Source organism: Dendrobates tinctorius, unplaced genomic scaffold (genome assembly GCF_039654945.1).
Source record: "Dendrobates tinctorius isolate UK_male_01 unplaced genomic scaffold, ASM3965494v1 ptg000111l, whole genome shotgun sequence".
Classification (NCBI taxonomy): Eukaryota; Metazoa; Chordata; class Amphibia; order Anura; family Dendrobatidae; genus Dendrobates; species Dendrobates tinctorius.
The window spans coordinates 43,877,456-43,903,061 of NW_027361779.1; the positions used below are offsets into that span (position 1 = coordinate 43,877,456).

Genomic DNA, 25,606 nt, shown 5'->3' on the forward strand with positions numbered 1-25,606 from the left:
CCAACCCTAACCCCTAGTCCAACCCTAACCCCTAGTCCAACCCTAACCCCTAGTCCAACCCTAACCCCTAGTCCAACCCTAACCCCTAGTCCAACCCTAACCCCTAGTCCAACCCTAACCCCTAGTCCAACCCTAACCCCTAGTCCAACCCTAACCCCTAGTCCAACCCTAACCCCTAGTCCAACCCTAACCCCTAGTCCAACCCTAACCCCTAGTCCAACCCTAACCCCTAGTCCAACCCTAACCCTAGCCCTGGACCTAACCCTAATGGAAAAAAAAATAATTTTTTTTATTATTTGTCCCTACCTATGGGGGTGATAAGGGGGGCGGTGATTTACTTTTTATTTATTTTGATCACTATGAAAGTTTATCATAGTGATCAAAATAAATGAATGAATCTGCAGCGTTGCAGATTCGATTCGGCGCACTGCGCATGCGCCCGCCATCTTGCAAGATGGCGGCGCCCATGACGCTGGACGGCAGGACACCGGGACGGATAGCGGGAGATCGGAGGCACAAAGGAGGGTGAGGGGGTGATCGGAGGGTGAGAGGGGATGATCGGAGGGCTGGGAGGGCGGAGGGAAGGCGGGGGGGCAGATTATGACGGCGGCTGCCGATCGGTGCCGTCAGAAGGTGGCGGCAGCCGATCGGTGCCGTCAGTCGGTGTGGGGGGGGTCGGGTCTCGGTGTCCAGCCATGTCCGATGCTATTTCAGCATCGGCCATGGCTGGATTGTAATATTTCACCAATTTTCATTGGTGAAATATTACAATCGCTCTGATTGGCAGTTTCACTTTTAACAGCCAATCAGAGCGATCGTAGGCACGTGGGGGCTAAGCCACACCCCCAGGTGTTAACTCTTAAGGGTCCTTTGTGTGCGGGTCGGGTGACCTTTCCGTGACCCGCAGGGGGGCTATTTATAGCATGACGCCTACGTAGGCGTCATAGGTCGTTTGGGCACTGCTTTTCATGACGCCTACGTAGGCGTCATAGGTCGTGAAGGGGTTAAAATTATAGCTCTCAAAAAAATATTGTGATGCAAAAGCTAGTTTTCGTAATAAAAAGCGTCTTTCAGTGTGTGACAGCAGCCAGACATAAAAACAATATAAATCTGGTATCTCTGTAATCGCACCAACCCAAAGAATAAAGTTGCCTACTCACTTATACCACACGAGGAACGGTGTAAAAAAATAAGACCAATTCTTCACATGTTGTTTTTTTTTTTTTTTTTCATGCTACCTCCCAAAGATCGCAGTAAGACTCGGCGCACATTTATCTTGCGCTCTAAACTGGGGTTTCCATGTAAATCTCTGAAATACGTGATTCAGACAGAACCCCCGGCGGTAGATTCCCTGTAATGAGGCAGATGGAGGCACTGTGGATGCCATCTGACCTGTGATCCGGCGGTGTCTGTCTTTTTAGGATTACATAAAAGTACAGTCGGCGGGTTCCCGCCTAATAAGCTACAGTGGGGAACCCAGATCTAGATCGCAGCACAGCTCATCGGCGCCACAGTGCCATGCGTCGCACCTCTGTCACTGTAACAGCACATGTATGGAGAGCCTGTGTGTTGGCTTCCCGCTGTAGCTTATTGGGCAAGTGCTATAGCTTGCCGAATAAGCTGGGAACTGAAGATATTCGCTCAACTCTACTCTGAACTCCGTCTGGCCTCTGTTCATCGGTGTCCTTTTCAGAAGTTCACAAAACTGTGACCGAACGGGGAACCGAAGATTTTTGTACAACTCTAGTCAAGAGTAACTCAGCTGACTCATAGTGAATGGATTAATCGGGGGATTCATCTGTCATGTCATTCAAAGATTTAGATGGAAACACTGATGTAAGTGCTCAGCGTAGAGCACCAGGTAAATGTGATCATAAATGTCATGTAAAATGTCTCCAATAAAAGCTTCAACTCGGTTCATAAAAAAAAAAGCAAGTCCCCCCACTCAGGTCGGGCATCTGTTATCGGAAATATAGGGGGCGTCCACGTTACTGGTAGCACAAAGGCTCTGGAAAAGCGAAATGGCTCCTCAACCCCCAAAAGAAATTCGGCAAATTATCTGCTCCCAAATTCAAATGCACCCCTCCCTTCTGAGCCCCGTGTGCCTAAACCACATTTAGCTCCCACATGTTTGGCATTTCTGTAGTGATGAGAACTCGCCTAATTTACAGGTGCGTGTCTCCGGGAGCATGAGCTGGGCATAATATACTGGTCACTACAACGGCAGTTTGCAATTTTCACTCAGCAACATGCAATGCTGCTTGTTTCTGGAAAACACCCATGGAATCAAAATCATCACTACATCGGCAGATAAATTCTCAAAGTTCTAATTTCCAAAATGGGGTCACTTGAGGGGGGATTCTGCTTTTCTATCGCTTAGGGGCTCTGTATATGGAATCCGCAAACTATTCTAGGAAAATCTGCGTTCCAGGAGGCAAATGGCGCTCCATTGCTCCCGAGTCATGCTGTATGGCAAAGTAGTGCTGTACAGCCACATATGGGCTATTGCCACATTCAGTAGAAATTGTGGGACAAATTTTGGTGCCATTTTTACCTTTTTTCCAGTATGAAAATACAAAACTTGGCTAACACGCAATCTTGGTGGTGAAAATGTAAGTTATTTTTATCTTCACTGCCCAATGGTAGAAAAGTCTGTGACACACCTGTGGTATCAATATAATCACTGCACCTTTCGATTAATACATTGAGAGGTTTAGTTTGTAAAATGGGGTCACTTATGGGGGGGGGGGTTCTGCTGTATTGGCACCTCAGGGGCTCTGCCAATGTAACATGGCACCCTCAAACAAGAGCAGCAAAATCTGCACTATAATATGGTGTTTCTTCTCTTCTGAGCTTTTCACTGTGCCTTAAAAGTAGTTTTCAACAACATACGGGGTATCTGAACCCAATGAAGCAATAAAGAAAGAGAAGTTATAAAACAAATTTTGGGACCATTTTCTCCTGTCACCTCGTAAAATACAAAATTTGGAGCTAAAAAAGATTTGTCTGGTAAAAATGTGTTTTTTCCCTTCACCCATGACAGCACACCTGAGAGAGAGATCCTCCCTGCCAGGACAGGAACCTACTGAAATATAAGGGGCGGTACCTCTCCACTGCTTCAGTTGGGTTCCTGTCCTGGAAAGGGAATCCCAGTCTGACAGCGGCGGTGCCTGTCATGGATTAAAGTACCCAGGTCCGTCCCGGCACGGGAAGAACAGGTTACCTCACCTGTAGCACCGGCCGTCGGGTGTCTGGCAGCGCTGTCCCCGGGGTCTCCCTTGGGCTCCGGGCTCTTGCTGGTGCGGCAGGCGGCTCCTGGATGCTCCACCGCACCTCCCTCCCCTCGCCCCTGGACTGTCTCTCTAGGAACACCTAGCGTGGGAGAGCTGGGGCGTCTTCCAGCCGCTGACATCGGCGGCACAGGGCATCCTGGGAGCACGCCGGCTGACGTCAGAAAGGTGACGGCAATAAGGCGCCCGGTGTGACGCCGGTCTTTTTCATGGAACTGCAGCGGTCGGCTGGCGGTCGCAGGGGGAAGACGCTCACCAGGACGAGGCTATTTAAACGAGGAGGACAGTCTGCATGGCCGGGCAGCCTTGGGGTCAGAGCAGGAACGGTCGCCGTCTCCACTGTCTCTGCCTCCTTCACAACCCTCGGCTCACAAGCATGGTAGCCGATCAAGTGGCAAAAGCAGCAGTTGCCCCAGCCACAGGTCGGGGGACTCCTCGATGTCCACAGAGCACAGGTCACGTGCTCCTCCACAGCCTCCAAGTCCGGTACCCTTGATTACGGGTGGTGAGTGATCTTTGTGAATGTTAGTAAGCTGTTTAATAGGGGCCTTCTTTTGTGTGTTTTTAAATTCTTTAGGAAAAACCTGAAAAAGCAGGGAGTAAGAAGAACAATAGAGATTGTGCCACATGTAGAAGCCCCCCTAGCAAGAGATTGGCAGAAGGACCTTTGCGCCAGCTGCATCCAGCGAACCATGGCAGAGGAAGCGCTTAGCTTTGCAACCAACCTTAGATCAGTCATCAGGTCGGAGGTGGAAGGCTCGCTTAAAGCATTATTAAAAAAAGGGAAAAAGAGTAGGAAGAATCCTCCTAGCTCTTTCTCAGACTCTTCCTCGGCCTTATCTCAGGCTGAACACCCATCCTCCTCCTCCTCAGATAGTGACGTGTGGCAAACCGTGTTTTCCAATAGAAAATACGGATGCTCTCCTCAAGGCCATCAGAGTGACAATGGGCCTGCAGGAGTTAAAAACCACTAAGTCCCTTGAGGACGTCATGTTCGGGCGACTACAAGAAAGGAAGAAACAGACCTTTCCAGTCAATGACAAGGTCCAGGCACTCATTGAGAGAGAATGGAGGAAGCCTGAGAGGTCAGTAACCCTTCCCTCCTCCTCTAAAAGGAGGTACCCCTTTGAACATAAAGACACAGAAATATGGGACAAAGTCCCAAAGATTGATGCGGCGGTGTCCAGTTCATCCAAAAAAATCGTCTCTGCCCTTGTAAGATTCAGGGGTACTTAGGGACCCGCTAGATAAGAAAGCGGATTCCTATTTAAGACATACATGGGAAGCAGCAGCAGGAGGATTAAAGCCTGCAATAGCCGGCACCTGCATGGCGCATTCCCTAATGATTTGGCTGCAGCAGCTGGAAGAGAGACTTGCTTCAAAGGTCTCAAGAGAAAAGATACTGGCAGACATGTATCTTCTGCATGGGGCGGCAGCATTTTTGGCCGACACCTTTGCTGATTCCATGAGGTTGACAGCCAGAGCGGCAGGATTATCAAACGCCGCGAGGCGGGCGTTGTAGCTTAAGTGCTGTCAAAGTGATCTGCAGTCTAAAGCTAAGCTGTTCTCTCTTATGTGATGGTCATTTTTTATTCGGAAAAAACCTAGATGACAACCTAGAAAAGGCGAGTGACAGAAAAAGAGGCTTCTCGAGGTTTCCAGCGGATCAGAGGAGGCCGCCCTTTCGGAGAGGAAAATTCATCAGGTGCTGTCCTCCGGGGGGATAGGAGGAGATGGGAAGATAAAAGGAAAAAGGAGTCCGGATTTATGTTCGGTGGAGCCACCACCACTTCCAAGAAATCCCCACAATGACGCCAGTATTCCGGTAGGGGGGAGATTGGCGCTCTTTTCCCAGGCCTGGGAAAACATCTCTTTCAATGCCTGGATCCTAAACATCGTAAGGGAAGGCCTCAAATTCCCTTTCACATCAGCCGAGAGAATCATTTATCGTTACCCCCATCAGGAAGGGGTTTGAAGAACAATTGGCCTTGGAATCGGAAATCTTGAGTCTGCTGGAAAAGCACATTCTTTCCAGGGTCCCGAGCGGACAGGAGAAAACAGGATTCTACTCGCCCCTCTTCCTGATAAAAAAAAAAAAAAATCGGACCAGTCATTCAGGACAATCATAAACCTCAGAGGCCTCAATCAGTGGATAAAAAATCAAACCTTCAAGATGGAGTCGGTAACTAAAGCCATAAAACTGCTGCATCACAATTGTTTTATGGCCGTAGTCGATTTAAAGGATGCATACTATCACATCCCCATTCACCCAGGTTATCAAAGATACTTAAGAGTGGCTCTCTACATCCAGGGCATTCTCAGGCATTTTCAATTCAGAGCCCTTCCATTCGACATATCCATAGCCCTGAGAGTGTTTACTAAGGTCATAGTGGAGATGACAGCCTTCCTCTGAATCCACAACACGATCAATATACCCTATTTGGACGATTTCCTAATAGTGGGCAGCTCAGAAGAGCACTGTACGGTACAGTTGAGACGAGTAACCGACACCATACAAAAACTGGTGTGGATGATAAATGTCAAAAAATCAAGGTTACAACCCCTAAAGAAACAGGTTTTTCTAGGTTTTGTCCTGGATTCCGAACAACAAGCCTGTCTGCTACCAGAGGCCAAGATAGAAAAGGTGCGGAATATGACCTTGGCTGCCCTAGACCAACCCCACATGACCCTGAGAAATGCATTGTCCTTGCTAGGTACCCTGACGTCCTGTATCCCAGCAGTCAGGTGGGCACAATTCCACACCCGACAGCTTCAGGGGGATATTCTGTCAGCACAAAAATCGCTGAGAGGGCGTTTAGAAGGAAAACTGGAGCTTTCCTTAGAGGTCGGGAATTCTCTCAACTGGTGGTTAGACAGGACAAACTTGACGTCAGGGATGCTATGGGACAAACCAGTGACCGACATGATTCTGACAGATGCGAGCTCCTCAGGGTGGGGAGCGCACCTAAGGGGTCATGTGGCCCAGGGGTCCTGGGGGCCTCAAGAGCAGGGCACATCTTCCAACTTGAGAGAACTGTGGGCAGTGAGCAAAGCCCTAAGAGACTTTATTCCCCTCCTCAGTGGCCGCAATGTCCTTATCATGTCGGACAACAGAGTAACAGTGGCATACATCAATCACCAGGGGGGTACAAGATCACACTCCCTAATGAAGGCAGCCAGCAACATTTTTCACAGAGCGGAACAAAATCTACTCTCTGGCCGCATTGCATATAAAAGGGGTAGAGAATATAGAAGCCGATTTCCTGAGCGGCAATATAATAAAGCAAGGGGAATGGGCTCTAAATCGGTCAGTTTTTCAGAAGATAATACAACTATGGGGGGAACCGGTGATAGACCTCTTCGCCAACAAAAACAGGCAAGTGGAGAGATTCTGTTCATTAAACCCAAAGGAAAAGGTGTGGGCGGTGGACTCATTGCAGATTCCGTGGGATTTCAGGCTAGCCTATGCGTTCCCCCCAGTGACTCTGATCCCAACAGTGGTGAGGGAAATCAGGAAAGATCAAGTCAGGGTGATCCTAATAGCCCCGTTCTGGCCAAAAAGACCCTGGTTCTCTCTGTTGCGGATGATGTCCCTCTCAGTTCCATGGATCCTGCTGGAGATCCCAGACCTGCTAATTCAGGGTCCAATATTCCACGCATAGGTCAAGGGATTCCATCTGACGGCGTGGAATTTGAAAGGTCACTTCTAATGGATAGAGGGTTCTCTCCAGGGTTAGTGGCCACCCTGTTAAAAAGTAGAAAACCAGTAACGACTAATATCTATGGCAGAACATGGAATAAGTTCCTACAGTTCTTAGGGAAGCCGTTAAACCAAGAGCCCCCGATTAGTGCCATCTTGGAATTTTTGCAATCAGGATTACAGCTGGAGTTAGCGGTAAATACCCTTAAAGTTCAAGTGTCCGCACTGGGCGTGCTATATAACTGCAACTTGGCAGCAAACAGGTGGGTAGCTAGGTTCATTAAATCCTGCCATAGGTCCAAACCAAACCTATCCCATTACAATAAATGGCCCCGTGGGATCTAAACCTGGTGTTAGAGGCCCTTACAAAAGAACCATTTGAGCCTATTTAACAACTGCCTATAAAATATCTTACCCTGAAGACGATTATATTAGTTGCCCTTACGTCGGCCCGTAGGGTAAGTGACTTGCAGGCCCTCTCAGTAAATCCACCCTATACACAAGTATATTGGAATAGGGTTGTGTTAAAAACAGACCCCGCGTATCTACCTAAGGTAGTATCAGATTTCCATCGGAGTCAGGAAATTGTCCTTCCCTCTTTTTGTGAAAATCCAAAAAATCCAGGGGAGGAAAAATTCCACAAATTGGATGTTAGGAGGGCCCTGCTAGAATATATGTCTGTGACTAGCCAGTGGAGGAGGTCCCAGTCCCTATTCGTAGCCTTTCAGGGTGCCAGAAAGGGTTACGGTGTGTCAAAGGGGACTATTGCCAAATGGTTTAGGGAGGCCAATAGTGTAGCCTACTCAGCTAGTGGTGTTCCGATTCCTGACGGCATGAAGGCTCATTCCACCAGAGCCGTGGCGACCTCCTGGGCCGAAAAGGCAGAGGTATCAGTTGATCAAATTTGTAAGGCCGCTACATGGGCCTCACCATCAACCTTCTTTAGACACTATAGATTAAACCTATCCTCCTCTGCTGACTTAAACTTTGGTGGAAGGGTGCTGCAAGCGGTGGTTCCTCCCTAAGGTGTTTCGAAGTCTCCAAAAATCTCTCAGGTGTGCTGTTATGGGTGAAGGGAAAACCACCATGGTTACTTACTGGTAGCCGTTTTTCCGGAACCCATGACAGCCACCCGTATTTTCACCGTATGGGTGTGCACGCTAGTAAGGTGTATTTTTGTGATGTGGTGTTGGATAGACATGTAACTGACCGGGAAGTCCTCTCATGCTCTGTAACCAACTGAAGCGGGGGGAGAGGTACCGCCCCTTATATTTTAGTAGGTTCCTGTCCTGGCGGAGCGGATCCCTCTCAGGTGTGCTGTCATGGGTTCCGGAAAAACCGGCTGCCGTTAAGTAACCATGGTGGGTTTTTTTTTTCCTTCCACATCTCGGTTACACATCTAGATAAGTTCCCTAAGTGGATTAGTTTCCAAAATAGTGTCACCTGTTGGGGATTTCCAAAGTTTTTGGCACATCAGGGGCTCTACAAACATGACATGGTGTCTGCTAATTATGCCAGCAAATTTAAGATTCAAAAAGTGAAATGACGCTCCTTCCCTAATGAGCCCTGCCGTGTGCCCAAACAGTAGACTTCCCCCACATATGGGGGGTATCAGCATGCTCAGGATAAATTGCACAACAGATTATGTGGTCCATTTTCTCCTGTTACCCTTGCGAGAAAAAAAAAAAAAAAAAAAAAGTTAGGTCTAAAGGAAAGTTTTTGTCAAAGAAAAATAAATATTTTTTCCTTCCACATTCCAATAATTCATGTGAAGCACCTGAATGGTTAATAAATAATAATCTTTATATAGTGCCAACATATTCCACAGTGCTTTACAGTTTAACAGTTTCAGAACACAAGTTATAAGTAACAACGTTAACAATACAATAATTAAGGAGTGCTTACAATCTACAATGAGGTGAGAGATACAAAGTACAGGGGTGTATTTACAATGATGGTCCAGCCATCTTGAGGGAGTGAGGGATATATGGAGATAGTGAATGGGCTACACATGCACACTTACACATTACAATGACTTTGATCAGTGATAGGCTGCTCTGAACAGATGCGTTTTGAGGGAGCGCCTAAAACTGTGCAAATAAACTTCTTGAATGTGGTTTTGAGCGCCTTGAGGGGTGCAGTTTTTAGAATGGTGTCACTTTTGGGTAATTTCTGTCATCTAGTCCCCTTAAAGTGACCTCAAATGTGATGGGGTCCGTAAAAGAAAATGGTTTTGCAAATTTTGTTGTAATAATGAGAAATCGCTGGTCAACTTTTATCCATTAACTACCTAAAAAAAAAAAAAAAAAAAGTTCCAAAATTGTGCTGATGTAAAGTAGACATGTGAAAAATGTTACGTATTAACTATTTTGTGCGATATGACTCTGATTTAAGGTCATAAGATTTTAAGTTTGAAAATTGCAACATTTTCGCCAAATTTCCGTTTTTTTCACAGATGCCAGTTATATCAAATAAATTTTACAGCTATCATGAATTACAATATGTCACAAGAAAACAGTCTCGGAATCATTGGGATCCATTGAAACGTTCCAGAGTTATGACCTCATAAAGTGACTCTAGTCAGAACTGTAAAAATTGGCCTGGTCCGGAAGGTGAAAACAGTCTTCGGGGTGAAGGGGTTAAATAAAAGTGGCAGTTACCAGTGTGTCATGTAATGTTTACTAGTGTAATGGCTGACAGTCTGCTCTCCTAATCTCACTGCAGAGCTGTTTGTGATTAATCTCTAACATTTCTTCAGCTTCCACCTCATTGCAATACAGCAGAGCTGTGAGAGCTGCAACGAATGTGCTTGTAAGGAGACAAAGTTCAGTTTTACTGTTCTGTGTTAATTACGTGTCTTACACTGGGTAACATTCCATTTTGTTAAAATAAGCTCTGGAGGCAGCTTCTCATACAGATTTATATCTGGCCCGGCTCATATACAAATAAGAAAAATGTGGATCACTCTGGAATAAAACATCGGATCGCAGATATCAATGTATCATTTTATTCAGCTTCCTATGACATGCATGCACATATAGACTGCTTAGGAGGGTTGATGTTACTAACAGATTCTCTGTAAAAGCCAATTGCATATGTTCTTTTTTTGCTTATTTTCTAATAAGTTATTCAGGTAGTATATGTGGAATTTGCCTGTAAAAGATGTCCAGTGCATATTTCTTTAGGCTTAGGAAAAAAAAACTTTTCAAGAAGTTTCCGCACCCGTAATATAGTCTTATAGGTTTCTGAATATTGTCTTTCCCCAATTGCAAAGACTACAACTATTGTTCCTTTGTACCTGTATCTTTGTAGTTTAGATATTGCTAGTAAAGATAATCAGATTGATAAAGAAAGATTTGGGTGGAGTTTATCGCTTCATTGGGTGACACAGGTAACCATGGGTGTACGCTGCTGTCGCTGAGATGCTGATACTAGGCAGAAGTTAGCTCCTCCTCAGCAGGGTAAACCCACTGACTGGCACAAAGCTCGTCAGTTTTAGCTTACTGGCAGTAGGAGGCACACCGGGATCTGATCCCAGATCCATCTTTTTCTCCTTAGGTCACCTTGTTTGTGTTATTAATAGTGACGAGTGAACCTGCTCAGAACACCTGCTATTCGAGCATGTTCAAGTGTTATCCGAGTATCTTGGGAGTATTCGAATAATATGTTTGAGACCCCGCTATTGTTAGACAGCCACAACAACATGCTAGGATCGTTGAGCAATTCCCGCTTGTGTTGTGAGTGTCTAGCAACCGCAAAACATGCAGCCACAGGGACTCGAACATATTATTAGAGCGTGCCAAGGATACTTGGAGAACATCTGCTATGCGTTCGCTCATCACTTGTTAACCTTTTTGCTTTGTTTTTCTGATTCTTCTCTTCAGGGTAACAGGGTGTAACATTCCACCCTGTTATCCCAAAGTATGCGACCAAGGGAACAGTATGGTGCTGTTCACATCTTATCCCTCTGTTCTGCGAAACAGAACCTTGCTCCCTGACACTTCAAGCGTGTCTCGGTGTGGCTTGTGGTGATAATGCCTTGCCTTTTCCCCACCTCAGCCCTCTCCTCGGAGCGATGTCTGGAGGAAGACTGTGGTCACTCCTCATAGGGCTTTTCCCTTCTCAGGGTCAACACTGTCTTCTGCACCGTCTTGGTCCACAACAATGTGGGAAGGAGGGCGCCCGGTTCTTTTCCAGTGACCCCCTTCCTCACCTTGGGGCTCTTGATTCTGTTTTCTGGCTAGAGAAGAGGGAGTCGGGACCTCAACCAGACAGGTACCGTCCCTCACCTTCTTCTCTACAGTTACTCGTCAATGCGGCGGGGAGGCATCTACAGGGATTATGGATGATCCAGTTGTTGCCCCTTTCACCGCATGTTCTTTTCTACCCGTTAACATTTAAGAAAAATGTACTCCCTGGCTTCTCAGGCCCTCCCTCGTGCTCGCCAGCCAATCGGCACTAAAGGGCTGACGTGCGCGCTCTCCGGCATATGGGAGCACTTGGCTCATTCCTCTACAGCGTCTGCCTGTTCACGCCCCCTTCGTGCACACCAGCTAAATCAGCGCTTGAGAGTTCTTGCTTGCACTTTCCCTTATATGGGAGCGCTTGTATTTTCTTCCCACAGTGTGGTCTTTTTTAGCGCTCCAGGTCTACGCCCCTCCCCATCCTTCTTTCCGGCTTGGTGATTTTGTAGCTCCAACTGCAGCTTCACTGTGTGTTTCCCGTAGGACCTGCCTTCTCTCTAACAGGCACACAGACCTTTCCCAGATGATATTCTGCTCTCAGGACCGGGTACAGGCTGTGGTTTCTTTCTAGGCTCAGCCCTTCTCTGCAGCCCCACTCGGGCCTCTACATATAGCCAAGAAAAAGGAAATCCCGGCTTGACAAAGGCTCTGGATGAGCTGAAACGTTTTGCTGTGATGTGGAATAAAGCAAATTAAATAAACACGTGAGTGCCGGGATTTCCTTTTTTCTTGGATGAATCATTCTTTCCACGTGCACCACGATACCAACTGGAGTGCCGACTATTTTTCAGTATCTACATACAGCCAGACCTAAGGAGTCTCTCTCTCGTCCCTCTCCCACTATTATCAACTACGCCTGTGACCTCTGTAACAAGTGGCCAACATGTCAGGCCTCGGCCTTCTGCCCAGATTGCACCCCTTCCATCATTCAAGCGTCACAGAAGCTCCCCGCCACCTGGGATGAGAGCACACCCCCTCCTCCGGTGTAGCTGTTATTTTTCAATCGGTAACTGACCTAACCTGTCAGCCGCTAGGACAAATCACAGGCACCTATCTTGTCACCCTCAGCATAGCTGGCAAAGAATAAGGTCCAAGAAGCGGACACACTCCAGTTCCTCTTTTACCTCTACATCCTCCAGGATGTCCCACTCCTTCTCCCCTGATGTATCACCGGGGTCTGACCTTGATTTCCAATCAGATTCTGATCTAGACACATACCAAACTCCAGTATTCGGTTTACAGCCTCATATCTGCCGTCAATCAATCCCTCAATATTAAAGAGGAGTAGTGTCCTGCCCTTCATCACTCTGTCTCATTCAAAAAGGCAAAACGCCCTTCCTGAGTGTCTTCCAGTCACAAGACATTTGAGGGAATATTTTGAAAAACAATGGAAACACCCGAAAATGCGCTTCCCAGGTAGAAGGTAGTTGGATATCTTTTCAGACCGGATCTCCTCAGCGAATGGGTAAAATCCCCTGCCGTGGACCTTCCAGTCTCACACCTGTTTGTTAAGACTGTCCTGTCACTTCCTGATGGCTCCTCTCTATAGGACTCCACTGACAGATCAAGGCTCTTGCCAAGTCTGCCTTTGAAGCTGCTTGTGCCTCTCTTTCCTGCCTTCTCTTCCACATGGGTAGCCAAGATGGTGTCTGCCTGGGCAAAGCTCCTTCGACATTGTTTATCAGTGGTCTCACCAGACGAACTGGCCGATGTTGCAGACCTGGTTGCCCACAACACATAAATATCTTGAAGCCGTCAGCTGTTCTGCTCGTGTTACCAGCAATATTGTAGCCATATGCAGAATCCTCTGCCTCAAGGCCTGGAATGCGGACCTGGCATCCAAAAAGTCCCTTACCAATCTCCCCTTTCAGGGATCACTACTTTTTGGGTGAGTACCTCTCTTCCCCAGCCTGAGCCTAAACGTCCAATCATCAGGAGACATTCTCTTCAATTTAGTGTCTTTTGTCATTTCTTTTCCTCTAAGACCTCCTCCCAGCAATATCGGTCCACACAGCCCAGTGAGCGAGAAGGAAACTGTCCTTCAAGCCTGCCCCATCATGGCGCTCTAAGGGCCGCTCTGGCAAACCCTTTAGTGTCTGATCCAATAGTTTCTCTTTGACATGACGGGTCACCCCCCACCTGGGAATTCTTTCAAGGTGGATGGCCGTCATGTTTACCGGGACGTGTAGTGCTCCATAGTCTATTACGCCTGACTCAAGGAGATCGTCACCACAGGTTACAAGATGGAATTCTCTTCTCTTCCATGCAGACATATTTTCATGTTCCGCCCTCCAAGGATCACATCTCAGGTCCCCATTTTTTTCAAAGCCATTGACTCTCTCCTCTGGAAGGCTTCTCGAGTTTCTATTCCAATTTTTTTGTGGTTCCAAAGAAAGACCGTTCTCTTCTTCCAATCCTGGATCTCAAGCTACTAAACTGGAATATCTCCGCTCGGTAATTGCCTCTATGGAACTGGAGGCGTTCCTCTGCTCAGTGGACATCCAGGATACCCATTTCCACATCCCGATCTGCTTAGCACATCAGATGATTTTCTGTTTTCGCTTTTCAGGGAGAACACTATCAGTTCACAGCTCTCCCCTTCGGGCTCGCCTCTGCTCCCAGGATGATCATAAAGTTTATGACAGCTGTCATGGCTATTCTTCGTTCCAAGGGGTTTGTAGTCATTTGCTCCCTGGATAACCACCTGATCAAGGGCCCGTCTGTTCCGAAAGTCTTCAGGTTACTCTGATACAGGAAAGATGTATATCTTTGTACCGTGTTAGCCAGTAGATAGAAAAATATTCAGGATTGAGAGTCCTCAGTAGTTGATACCTTTTAATGGCTAACTGAAAAGATGGTAACACATTGCAAGCTTTCGAGACTACTCAGGTCTCTTCATCAGGCTAGACTAATACAAAATCTGAAGTCACATATTTATGCACAATACAGCCTAGAAAAAATGCAATAGATAAGACAAGTGACGTGAAGCAGAACTATCAATATGGGAGAGGGAGAAACATAAATATAAACATTGGACCAGTTCATAGATAAGGAGTCTGGATGTTTTATGGTCCTCTGATTGGGGTCTAGTTCTGTGTTGTGATGCCCCCACACGGTTTTAAAAGGAAATTCCTTAATTGATGTAAAAAGACATAAATCCATGCGACACATTCATTCCAGCACTGAGAGTGTCAAAGGTCGTCATAAATTTGTACTCCCAAACTCGTCTCTCTCTCTGAGAATTGAAGTTACCTTTCAATACCAGCAATTTCATATCCACGCTGCTGTGATCAGGGATACAGAAATGTTTTGCCACAGGTCACAACACAGAACTAGACCCCAATCAGAGGACCATAAAACATCCGGACTCCTTATCTATGAACTGGTCCAATGTTTATATTTATGTTTCTCCCTCTCCCATATTGATAGTTCTGCTTCACGTCACTTGTCTTATCTATTGCATTTTTTCTAGGCTGTATTGTGCATAAATATGTGACTTCAGATTTTGTATTAGTCTAGCCTGATGAAGAGACCTGAGTAGTCTCGAAAGCTTGCAATGTGTTACCATCTTTTCAGTTAGCCATTAAAAGGTATCAACTTCAGGTTACTCTGGACACTCTTACCAATCTAGAATGGGTAGTCAACACAGCAAAATCATCTCTGATCCCGATCCAGCCAGGGTGGATAAAAATCTTGATTTTTTAAAAAAAATCAAAAAAATCAGATTTTTTTGATTTAAATCAGATTTTTTTGATTTAAATCATTTTTCTTTTCATAGACTTTAACCATCCCAGTAAAATGTCTGTTAAAAAAATAGGTTGTAAATTAATTGCCAGACTTACCACTAGTACTAGGCTCCTGGTGCATAAGAAGCTGTGGGGGTTCATTGACATTAGTTGTATCACTATCAACATCTTCATTTCCCTTCTGGTTGCAGTTTTCATAATGTGATTTCAAACGGCAAACAAGTCCTTGGATATCCTTTTGACAGTATTTGCACTTTGCTCTTGCACCTTTCTTTCCAAGATCTGCTGCTGGCATCTCAACAAAATGAACCCAAATAGGGTCTCTCTTACGACCTGCTGCCATGGCTCACACAGATCACTTATGAAGTTTGATTGTTACTACAGCCTGAGCCAAGTACTGCTGACTATCCAACAAGTTTGGGCATGTCAACTGAATGCAGGGAAAAAGAAACTAAACCAAAACTGAAACCAAGCTAGAAGTGTGGAATTAAAGGGGCAGTATGAACAAAATGTGGAGGCTATTAATAGTTTATACAATTAAGACATGCTGCTTTTAAACACCTACCTATTGCCATATAGTAAAACAAAAAAGATTTTTACTTACTTTGGGGTCCCCCCCTCACCCTGGCGTTAGATCGTTGCCCCTAGTTTCGTCCGTGTAACTATGGGCGCACATGCACACTGCTCTCACTTCTCATTTTAATCGTGATTTATATTAAAAAAAAACCTTTTGATTTAAATCAGTGATTTAAATCATGATTAAAATCATGATTTAAATCGATCCGATTTAAATAGAAAAAAATCTTTTGATTTAAATCGTGATTTAAATCATGATTTAAATCGGCGTGATTTAAATCAATCCACCCTGGATCCAGCACCTAGTTTTCCTAGATTTGCTGTTCGATACCGCTCACTCAAGATATTCTTCCAGAGCAAAAGATTTCTGCACTCCATCTGAGGATTTGTGCTCTTTGCCCCCTTCTCCACGGTCTGTTCGACACTGCATGAGAGTCCTAGGGAAGATGATTGTCCTGATGGAAGCCATCCCTATTGCGCGGTTCCATACCCGGCCCCTCCAACAGGCCCTCCTTTCAGCTTGGGACAAAAGGTCCTCTTCTCTGGATCTCCCCATACTTCTGCCTCTCCGAGTGAGGCAGGTTAGATTCTCTCTGCCTCCATTCATCAGGGGAGATCATTGCTTCCCCTTCACTGGCAAGTTGTCATGACGAACGCAAGTCTCCTCTGATGGGTGGGCGGTCTTCCTTTATCACACAATCCAGGGTCGCTGGTACCCTGGGGAAACCTCCCTTCTCATCAACCTTCTGGAATAAGAGCCATCTACCTCTCTTCTCCACTGTTAGGAACTTCTAGCAGACCGACCACTTCACATTCATTCCGACTATGTCAGAGCCCTTGCATATATAAGCCAAAAGGGGGGACACGTAGCAAGTCCATCATGTCAGAGGTCTTATGGATTCAGAGCTGTCAAAGGTGGGGCACTCTTGACTTCGATCTGATGAGTCTCAGATGGATCACAATCCTTCATTTCGTGGCCTTGTGCACCGTCAAATAGCAGAAAAGTTGGGTTTTCAGTTGTTGCATGTAGTGCTGCCCAGAGTTTTTCAGCCTTCCTACCTTGTTGGTACAAACAAGGTGTGCTTTCTTTCCCCTCCTTGGCAGAGTTAGTCAACCTACTTGCGGATGTACCTTGGAAACTTCCAGACCTACTCTCTCAGGGTCCCTTCTTCCACCAGAATTCTCGGTCTCTCAGTTTAACAGTTTTTGAGGCCGCAGTCCTGAGAGTGGCAGCTGTTTCGCCCCAGGTCATACAGACCATGATCAGGGCAAGAAAACCTTCGTCCTTACCTATTATCACCGAACCTGGAAGATCTTCTTTTTTTTGCTGGTGAGAGGATAGTCACACAGCACACATGACTTATTTCCCATTCTTCCATCCTGGCGTTCTTACAATCATGGATGGAGTCCGGTTTGTCCCTCAGTATTCTCAAGGGTCAGTTGCCTGGGCTTTCAATTCTATTTCAGTGTAATTTGGCCTTTCATCCCCAGGTTAAATCCTTCATTCAGGGTGTTGCTCACCGAGCGCCACCATTTTGTCTGCTGATGAACCCGTGGAACCTTGACTTAGTCTTGAGTTTTTTTCAGCGATTCCCCTTCGAACCCATTCAGTACATCGCGTCTTCTCTCCTGTAAGGTGATCTTTATGGTTGCAAGCCTTTCTGTCAGAAGGGTCTCAGAATTAGCAGCCACTTTACTTTCCTAGTATTACACCAGGACAAGGTGGTCTTGGGACCAGTTCCTTCATTCCTTCCTAAGGTTTATCTTCCCATTCCACATCAATGAGAATATTGTCCTTCCTTTCTTCTGCCTGTCCCATCCCCTGTAGAGGTCTCTCCACAAGCTGGACCTAGTCCAGGCCTTGCGTCTCTACCTCTCAAGGACAGCATTTTTCAGGTGTTCGGATGCCTTGTTTGACATTCCTGAGGGTTGTCGTAAGGGACTTTCTGCCTCCAAGTCTACTATTGCCCATTGGATCTGTTCAACTATAATTGACTTATCGAGTTACATGGAATGAGGGCTCATTCCTCCAGGACTGCCTCCAAGACACAGATTTTTCAAGGCTGCTACCTGGTCATCTTTCGCAAGATTCTAAAGGGTACATACCTACGCCTCTGCTGATGTCGGCCTAGGTTGGAAGGTGTTGTGTTGCTGGTTTCACATTAGCGTTTTTTAGCGCAGTGCATCGTGCGCGTCCATGCGCCCCCTATGTTTAACATGGCGGGCGAATGGTCTAGCGTTTGCATGCGTTCGTACGTACGCATTTTCGTGCGCATGCGTTTTTTTTGTAGTGTGTGCCTAGGTTATTTCGCTTTAATTATTGTATTGTTAACGTTGTTACTTATGACTGTTGTGTTTGAAACTGTTCAACTGTAAAGCGCTGCGGAATATGTTGGCGCTATATAAATAAAAATTATTATTATTATTATTATTAGGTGCACCGGACGCAACCTGTTGCATTTTGGATCTGTCCAACCTGATAAAAAAAAAAAGCGCACGCCTGCTTTTAGAATCGCATGCGTTTTAAGAGTTAACATGGCTAGAAACGGGTTAAAACGCATGCGCCTAAAAAAGCAAACGCATGCAAAATGCATGAGGCGTTTTTGCATGCGTTTCTATTGCGCATGAAGCGCAGCGCTAAAAAACGCTAATGTGTGAAAGTAGCCTTAGCGGCAGTTGCTTGTCTGACCTGATTTGAGTACGATAGTCTGTTCCCGTTCTTGGGACTTCTTTAGAACGTCCAATGGTTACCTGTGTCCGCCAACAAAGCGATAAAGAAGGATTTTTGGTCCTCACTGTAAAATATTTCTTGGAACCTTCATTTGGGGACACAGCACCCACCCATTGTTTTTGGTGCCTATGTTGGCCTGTATATAGTTTGCTGCTTTTTCACTAACTGACGAGCTTTGTGCCAGTCGGTGGGTGTACCCTGCTGAGGATGAGCAACTTTATTTGCCTAGCGTCAGCAGAATATACCCATGTTTACCTATGTTCTCCAAGAAAGATTTTACGATGAGTAGCAAAAATCATTCTTTTCTTCAAACATATGCTGGAACATGTGTATGCAGTTTAGCTGTAACAGTGCGGTAATAAAATAAAACAAAACTGCTTTACTCTTCTCAGTGACTACTCAAGTGATTATTCAGATTGGACTGCTGATGCAGGAATAAATTTGCAGCCGCCAAAGAAAACTCCCAAAGTTAAAAATAAGAAAGCAGAAAGCAGCTCTGAGGATGAAGACAGCAATGAAAAGTTCAAGCAGAAGCAAAGTAAGAAAGAGAGGAAGAAAGGAGCTGAAGAAAAAGATGTCTCTCATACGAAAAAGAAACCAAAAGAAAGAAAGAAAAAGGTTAGATACCGTTTCTCAAGAGTCTACATTGATTTTCCAATTAATTCATAGGGTTTAACCCAGTGGTGGGCAATTTAATTTTCCTGATGGGACACATGAGAGGCTGTGACTGTTGTGGAGGGCTGAACCAATAGGCAGAAAATAATTCTGCTAAATATTAACATATTCTAATATTTTTATATTGTATCACTTGATATTGAGCAGAATGATGTATGCTGACATCCCCCTATATAATGTATGAACCCCCACATAGCCCCTGAAATACAGTGTGAGCGTCCATATGGCCCCCAAATAGTGTGCCTCCACGGGGGTAATCGGTGGGCGGATTTCCGTCACGATGGCCAGAAATGCATGTTAAATGTCGCTGTCAGCATTTGACAGCGGTATTTAACGGGTTAACAGCTGTGTGAGGATCATGATTCCTCACGTGGCTGTTCGCGGCACATGTCAGCTGTTCAAAACAGCTGCCATGTGCCAAGAAAGCTGTGGGCTCATCACCGGAGCCCGCACCAAACAGGGAGTGGTGTCCAGTTACGGATAGATCAGTCATTGGTCGTTAAGGGGTTAAACGCAAGTGCCATGTCATATAGTCACCCTCCAGCCTCTTCACTGTTTTGTGTGAACTCAGTTTCTGACTGGCAGGAAGTCAGAAGCTCCCATTTCAAGTCTATCGAGACCTGAACGAGGCTGTCATGGACTTACGGTACATTGATTAGTAACCAACGGCTTGCTCCATTAAACACTCGAGCAGCTGGCAGGTCACAAGCGGATCGGAGCGATGGCAAAAGCAGATGAGAATGTTGAAAGGTGAATATCAGACAGGGGTCAGGGAGACTTGTATTTTCAGCACCACTCCAGCGGTGAATAAAAAAAAAAAGCCAAGTGGTGCGTTAATAGTAGATGTGTTTTTTTTTTTTTTTTTTTTTTTTGCACATGATCATGGAAAAGCAGCAGAGTGAGGATCTTTGCCATATCATAAAATGTTATGATTGTTTTCATGGCATTCTGTTATCTGTGGAAAAGGTTTTTGTGCAGGGATGCAGAGGAGTTGAGCTGTGACCACCACCTATTGTTAATGTTGGATCCTGTCTTATCCGCTGTGTGGTAGAGTATTATTTTCCTGCCTGTAATGTTAATGAGATGACTGCTGAGTCTAATATTAGGGGTAGTATCTACAGTGAAAATTGCAAGATTTCAGCTTTTTTCTTAAGATGGTGAATAGGAAAAAAGAAAAATAATTAACATAATAACAAATTGCTTGAAACAGATCCATTTTCTGATGACACATGCCTTTTGTTGCTATGGGAGAGAGGCTGCCGCTAAAGGCGTCTGCAATTAGAACACATGCATGCTTGTCTGAGCTGAGGGATCGTTGTAGGATGGGTGGGGGTTGCATGCCCTTCATTGTTTACTATGAGAAAATGGAAAACGGTCTTAAGAGCACAGGAAAGAGACTCAGGCAAGAGATGGGTTTAAACCACAACGCGTTTCGGCGGAGGATCAGTCTTCATCAGGTGAACGTTTATTAATGATATAGGGGATGGGGTATTTAAATGGGAAACTCTGATTTGAAAAGCTGATAGATCTGAATTTAATTATTGATAAAGTGACCATATAACTTTATTTGCCTTTTTTATCATCAGTGCGTTTTAGTTAGATGCTATTGTTTACATGCTTTTATTATTAATATCTTTTATTATTAATATGGGTTCTTGCTTTTTTATTGGTCTTTTTACTGGTCTTACTAACCTGTTAATAATTTTATTTATTTTTATCTATATTTATTTTATGGCTCCTTTTTGCACATTTTATACATTTGAAACTTGGTTAACTCATGCTGTTTTATATAGGTTGTTTTTATCATCTTTTTGATTATAATATATGATGTCATCTTGTCGTAACATGTGACTATCATAACATGTGACTGTTTTGACTGTTGTGATTGGCTGCTTCCCATTTAAATATCCCATCTCCTATGTAATTAATAAACATCCACCTGATGAAGACGGATCCTCCGTTGAAACGCGTTGTGGTTTAAACCCATCTCTTGTCTGAGTCTCTTTCCTGCGCTCCTAAGACTGTTTTCCATTTTCTCATTGCTCCTATCCTCAACTGGAAGTTTTCGGCTGGAGCTGCGGTGGAGACCTGACATCCTTGTCTGCCCCTGGGTTGCTTCCTTAGCTCTCCTTTATGACCGCTTATCACTGACAATTCTTCATTGTTTACTAGGCACAGTGCCGTCCAAACGTTTTGTAGTGGCTGTGCCTGGTAATGTTGGACTGACCTTTAGTACCCATGCTAAGTCTCTACATAATGTTATCCTTGGTAAACCATGAAGTGGATGGATCTTAGTCATTAGGTGCCATAATATCAAGATAAAACACAAGGAAGTAGCATGTATGTACAGTGCCTACAAGTAGTATTCAACCCCCTGCAGATTTAGCAGGTTTACACATTGGGAATTAACTTGGCATTGTGACATTTGGACTGTAGATCAGCCTGGAAGTGTGAAATGCACTGCAGCAAAAAAGAATGTTATTTCTTTGTTTAATTTTTTTTTAAATTGTGAAAAGTTTATTCAGAGGGTCATTTATTATTCAACCCCTCAAACCACCAGATTTCTGTTTGGTTCCCCTAAAGTATTAAGAAGTATTTCAGGCACAAAGAACAATGAGCTTCACATGTTTGGATTAATTATCTCTTTTTCCAGCCTTTTCTGACTATTTAAGACCCTCCCCAAACTTGTGAACAGCACTCATACATGGTCAACATGGGAAAGACAAAGGAGCATTCCAAGGCCATCAAAGACAAGATCGTGGAGGGTCACAAGGCTGGCAAGGGGTACAAAACCCTTTCCAAGGAGTTGGGCCTACCTGTCTCCACTGTTGGGAGCATCATCCGGAAGTGGAAGGCTTATGGAACTACTGTTAGCCTTCCACAGCCTGGACAGCCTTTGAAAGTTTCCTCCCGTGCCGAGGCCAGGCTTGTCCGAAGAGTCAAGGCTAACCCAAGGACAACAAGGAAGGAGCTCCGGGAAGATCTCATGGCAGTGGGGACATTGGTTTCAGTCAATACCATAAGTAACGTACTCCACCGCAATGGTCTCCATTCCAGACGAGCCCGTAAGGTACCTTTACTTTCAAAGCGTCATGTCAAGGCTCGTCTACAGTTTGCTCATGATCACTTGGAGGACTCTGAGACAGACTGGTTCAAGGTTCTCTGGTCTGATGAGACCAAGATCGAGATCTTTGGTGCCAACCACACACGTGACGTTTGGAGACTGGATGGCACTGCATACGACCCCAAGAATACCATCCCTACAGTCAAGCATGGTGGTGGCAGCATCATGCTGTGGGGCTGTTTCTCAGCCAAGGGGCCTGGCCATCTGGTCCGCATCCATGGGAAGATGGATAGCACGGCCTACCTGGAGATTTTGGCCAAGAACCTCCGCTCCTCCATCAAGGATCTTAAGATGGGTCGTCATTTCATCTTCCAACAAGACAACGACCCAAAGCACACAGACAAGAAAACCAAGGCCTGGTTCAAGAGGCAAAAAATCAAGGTGTTGGAGTGGCCTAGTCAGTCTCCTGACCTTAACCCAATTGAAAACTTGTGGAAGGAGCTCAAGATTAAAGTCCACATGAGACACCCAAAGAACCTAGATAACTTGGAGAAGATCTGCATGGAGGAGTGGGCCAAGATAACTCCAGAGACCTGTGCCGGCCTGATCAGGTCTTATAAAAGACGATTATTAGCTGTAATTGCAAACAAGGGTTATTCCACAAAAAATTAAACCTAGGGGTTGAATAATAATTGACCCACACTTTTATGTTTAAAATTTATTAAAATTTAACTGAGCAACATAACTTTTTGGTTTGTAAGATTTATGCATCTGTTAATAAATCCTGCTCTTGTGTGAAGTTTGAAGGCTCTAACTTATTTGCATCTTATCAAACCTGCTAAATCTGCAGGGGGTTGAATACTACTTGTAGGCACTGTAAGTCAATAACATTGGAATTTGTCCACTTTTATAGAATAATACTCAGCGATAGTTCAGAGGAAGGCAAGTTGTGGGGCAATTGAACACTTCTGCCAAGTTGTTGAGAGGAAATCCGTTTTCTCATTGTAGCTAGTCTTCATAGTATTTTGGAGAGAATAGTTCTATGACATTTCTTTTTGCCAGGGCCTTCTAGGCTGAAGGTGCTTATTCTTATTTCATTGTTGGGTATAACCACGAGAATGCTATTCTTTTTCTCTTGTCTTCTACCAGCATTTACCAGTCGTGGCTCTAACAGAGCAAGGGTTGACCCTTGAAGACTGGCTGCCTTCTGTATGGATTACTGACACTATGCCAAGGCGCTGTCCTTTTGTTCCACAGATGGGTGACGAGGTATCTACATTTATTTTTCATGTCAAGACATGTCGTGTCTTCATGGCACCTTTATTTGAGCTCAACTCCTATTGCATGTATATTTATGCAGTTATGTCCTAAGGAAGAAGTATGTGTACTTTGAAACACGCAGATTAAAAACCACTATTATACAAACTGCTGGCTTTGGAGCCTTTATCCACTCATCAACAGCATGGAATCATCCACATTTTGTCTCCAATTGTATAATCTTAATTGAGCACTTGAAGACCGTGCTTGTATAGACTTGAATTTCTCCATTAGGGGGGACAGATCCATATGCTGCAAGGATATGTAGGACTAGACAGGGTTAAATATGGTTGGGTGATATTTCAGTTTAGGTACCTCTCTTGTGTGTAATAATAATGATCACTTGTGTGTGCTGACATTTGCGCAGATGGCTATTGTATAGTTTGTGTATTTTTCTCACTGTGAAGTCTTATTGCATTCATTCTAAATATTATTCTGCAGGTATACTATTTTCGTCAGGGCCATGAAGCATATGTTGAAATGGCCAAAAAAAATAAAATATATAGGATCAATGCTAAGAAACAGCCATGGCATAAAATGGAGTTAAGGGTAAGTTTCCTTATGGTGAAGCATAATTCCAATGATCAGAAAACCAAATTATTGTATGCTTTTACATCTGCACTGCTACATTTCAGGTTAATAGGATAGGTGCAGTGAGGGAGACAGTACCATGGTTAAGGCACTGACACTACATGGAATAAGTGTTGTCTCCGCCCAGTGGACCATACCTTCTCCTTGAATGTGAGATTGCGTGTTTTATTTTTAGCATAGGGTCCATAAGAGGCAGACGGGTCTGCTGCATCTTCAACTTTTTTTTTTTCTTACTATTAAGAGGTGTGGATGTTCCTCAATTCCTTCTTAGTAGCCCAGGGAATCCACAGTAGTATACCTCCCTGTGGGTGCCACAATTTTGCTGGCCACCTATCTCCCACAGCTGCTGAATACTGTAGAGTGCCGATGTCCCGATGATCATGTCTACCTTGATGTCTAAAGACCTGGAATGGTGAGTATCTCTCTCTGCCTCCTAATCCACCACACTCGACCCTTCCCATGATTGGATTCTAATCAAGAAAATGTCCACAGGACCAGGGAAGAAATATCAAAAGTGAAATCATATAGTCCCTTTAAAAACATGAAACTTTTTAATAAATTGAGATAAAAAACACCCCCTAGTGCAATAACACAATTGACAAACTATACATTAACCCCTTTCTGACATTAGACGTAGTATCCCGGCCATGTGACCTGGGACTTAATTCCCATGGACGGGATAGTACATCATAGCGATCAGCGGCGCCCCTGGGGGGATGGGGGGAGCGCAGCTGATCACGGCCAGGTGTCAGCTGATTATCACAGCTGACACCCGGTACTATGTGTCAGGGGTGGTCACTGACCTCCCCCAGCACGTTAACCCATGGCACACTGCGATCAAACATGATTGCGGTGTATCGGGGGATTAGGAAAGCATCGACAGGGAGGGGGCTCCCTCCGTGCTTCCCTGAGACCCCCGGCGCAGCGCGATATGCTGCGCTGCTCTGGGGGCCTCCTTCCCTGCAGGCCCCCGGATCCAAGATTGCGGCGGGGGCCTGCAGGGAGGCGGCTTCGTCAGTGCCTGCAGAGCGCAGGCATGAGGAAGCCTTGTGCAGCGCCTGTTAGATCGCTGATCTGACACAATGCTGTGTGAAGTGTCAGATCAGCGATCTGACACATGAAAGTGATGTCACCCCCTGGGACAATAAAATAAAGTTTAAAAAAAAGTGTAAAAATAATAAAAAAAGTCACTAAATAAATAAAAACAACCCAAAACAATAAAAGTACACATATTTAGTATTGTCGCGTCCGTAACGACCCGCCTTATAAAACTGTCCCACTAGTTAATCCCTTAAGTAAACACCTTAAAAAATAAAAATAAAAAACAAAGCAAAAAAGAATGCTTTATCATCATACCGCCGAACAAAAAGTGCAATAACGCACGATCAAAAAGACGAATATAAATAACCATGGTACCGCTGAAAACGTCATCTTGTCCCGCAAAAAAACGAGCCACCACACAGCATCATCAGCGAAAAAATTAAAAAAGTTATAGCTCGCAGAATAAAGCGATACAAAAATAGTTATTTTCCCTTCACCCATGACAGCACCACATGAGAGAGGGATCCGCCCCGCCAGAACAGGAACCTACTGAAATATAAGTGGCGGCACCTCTCCCCCGCTTCAGTTGGGTTCCTGTCCTGGAGCGGGATCCCAGGCTGACAGCGGCGGT

At 45.0% G+C, this 25,606-nt stretch overlaps 1 protein-coding gene across 2 annotated transcripts in view; it reads left to right on the forward strand.

The window, feature by feature from the left end:
- Positions 1-25,606, forward strand: part of PHIP (PHIP subunit of CUL4-Ring ligase complex) — a 412,470-nt gene that overhangs the window by 242,482 nt on the left and 144,382 nt on the right. For both annotated transcript variants that reach the window (XM_073589700.1, XM_073589702.1), the window contains exons 23-25: positions 18,680-18,905; positions 23,176-23,295; positions 23,785-23,892. In XM_073589700.1, coding sequence (XP_073445801.1) covers positions 18,680-18,905; positions 23,176-23,295; positions 23,785-23,892 — 454 coding nt within the window. The remainder of the gene's footprint in view (positions 1-18,679; positions 18,906-23,175; positions 23,296-23,784; positions 23,893-25,606) is intronic.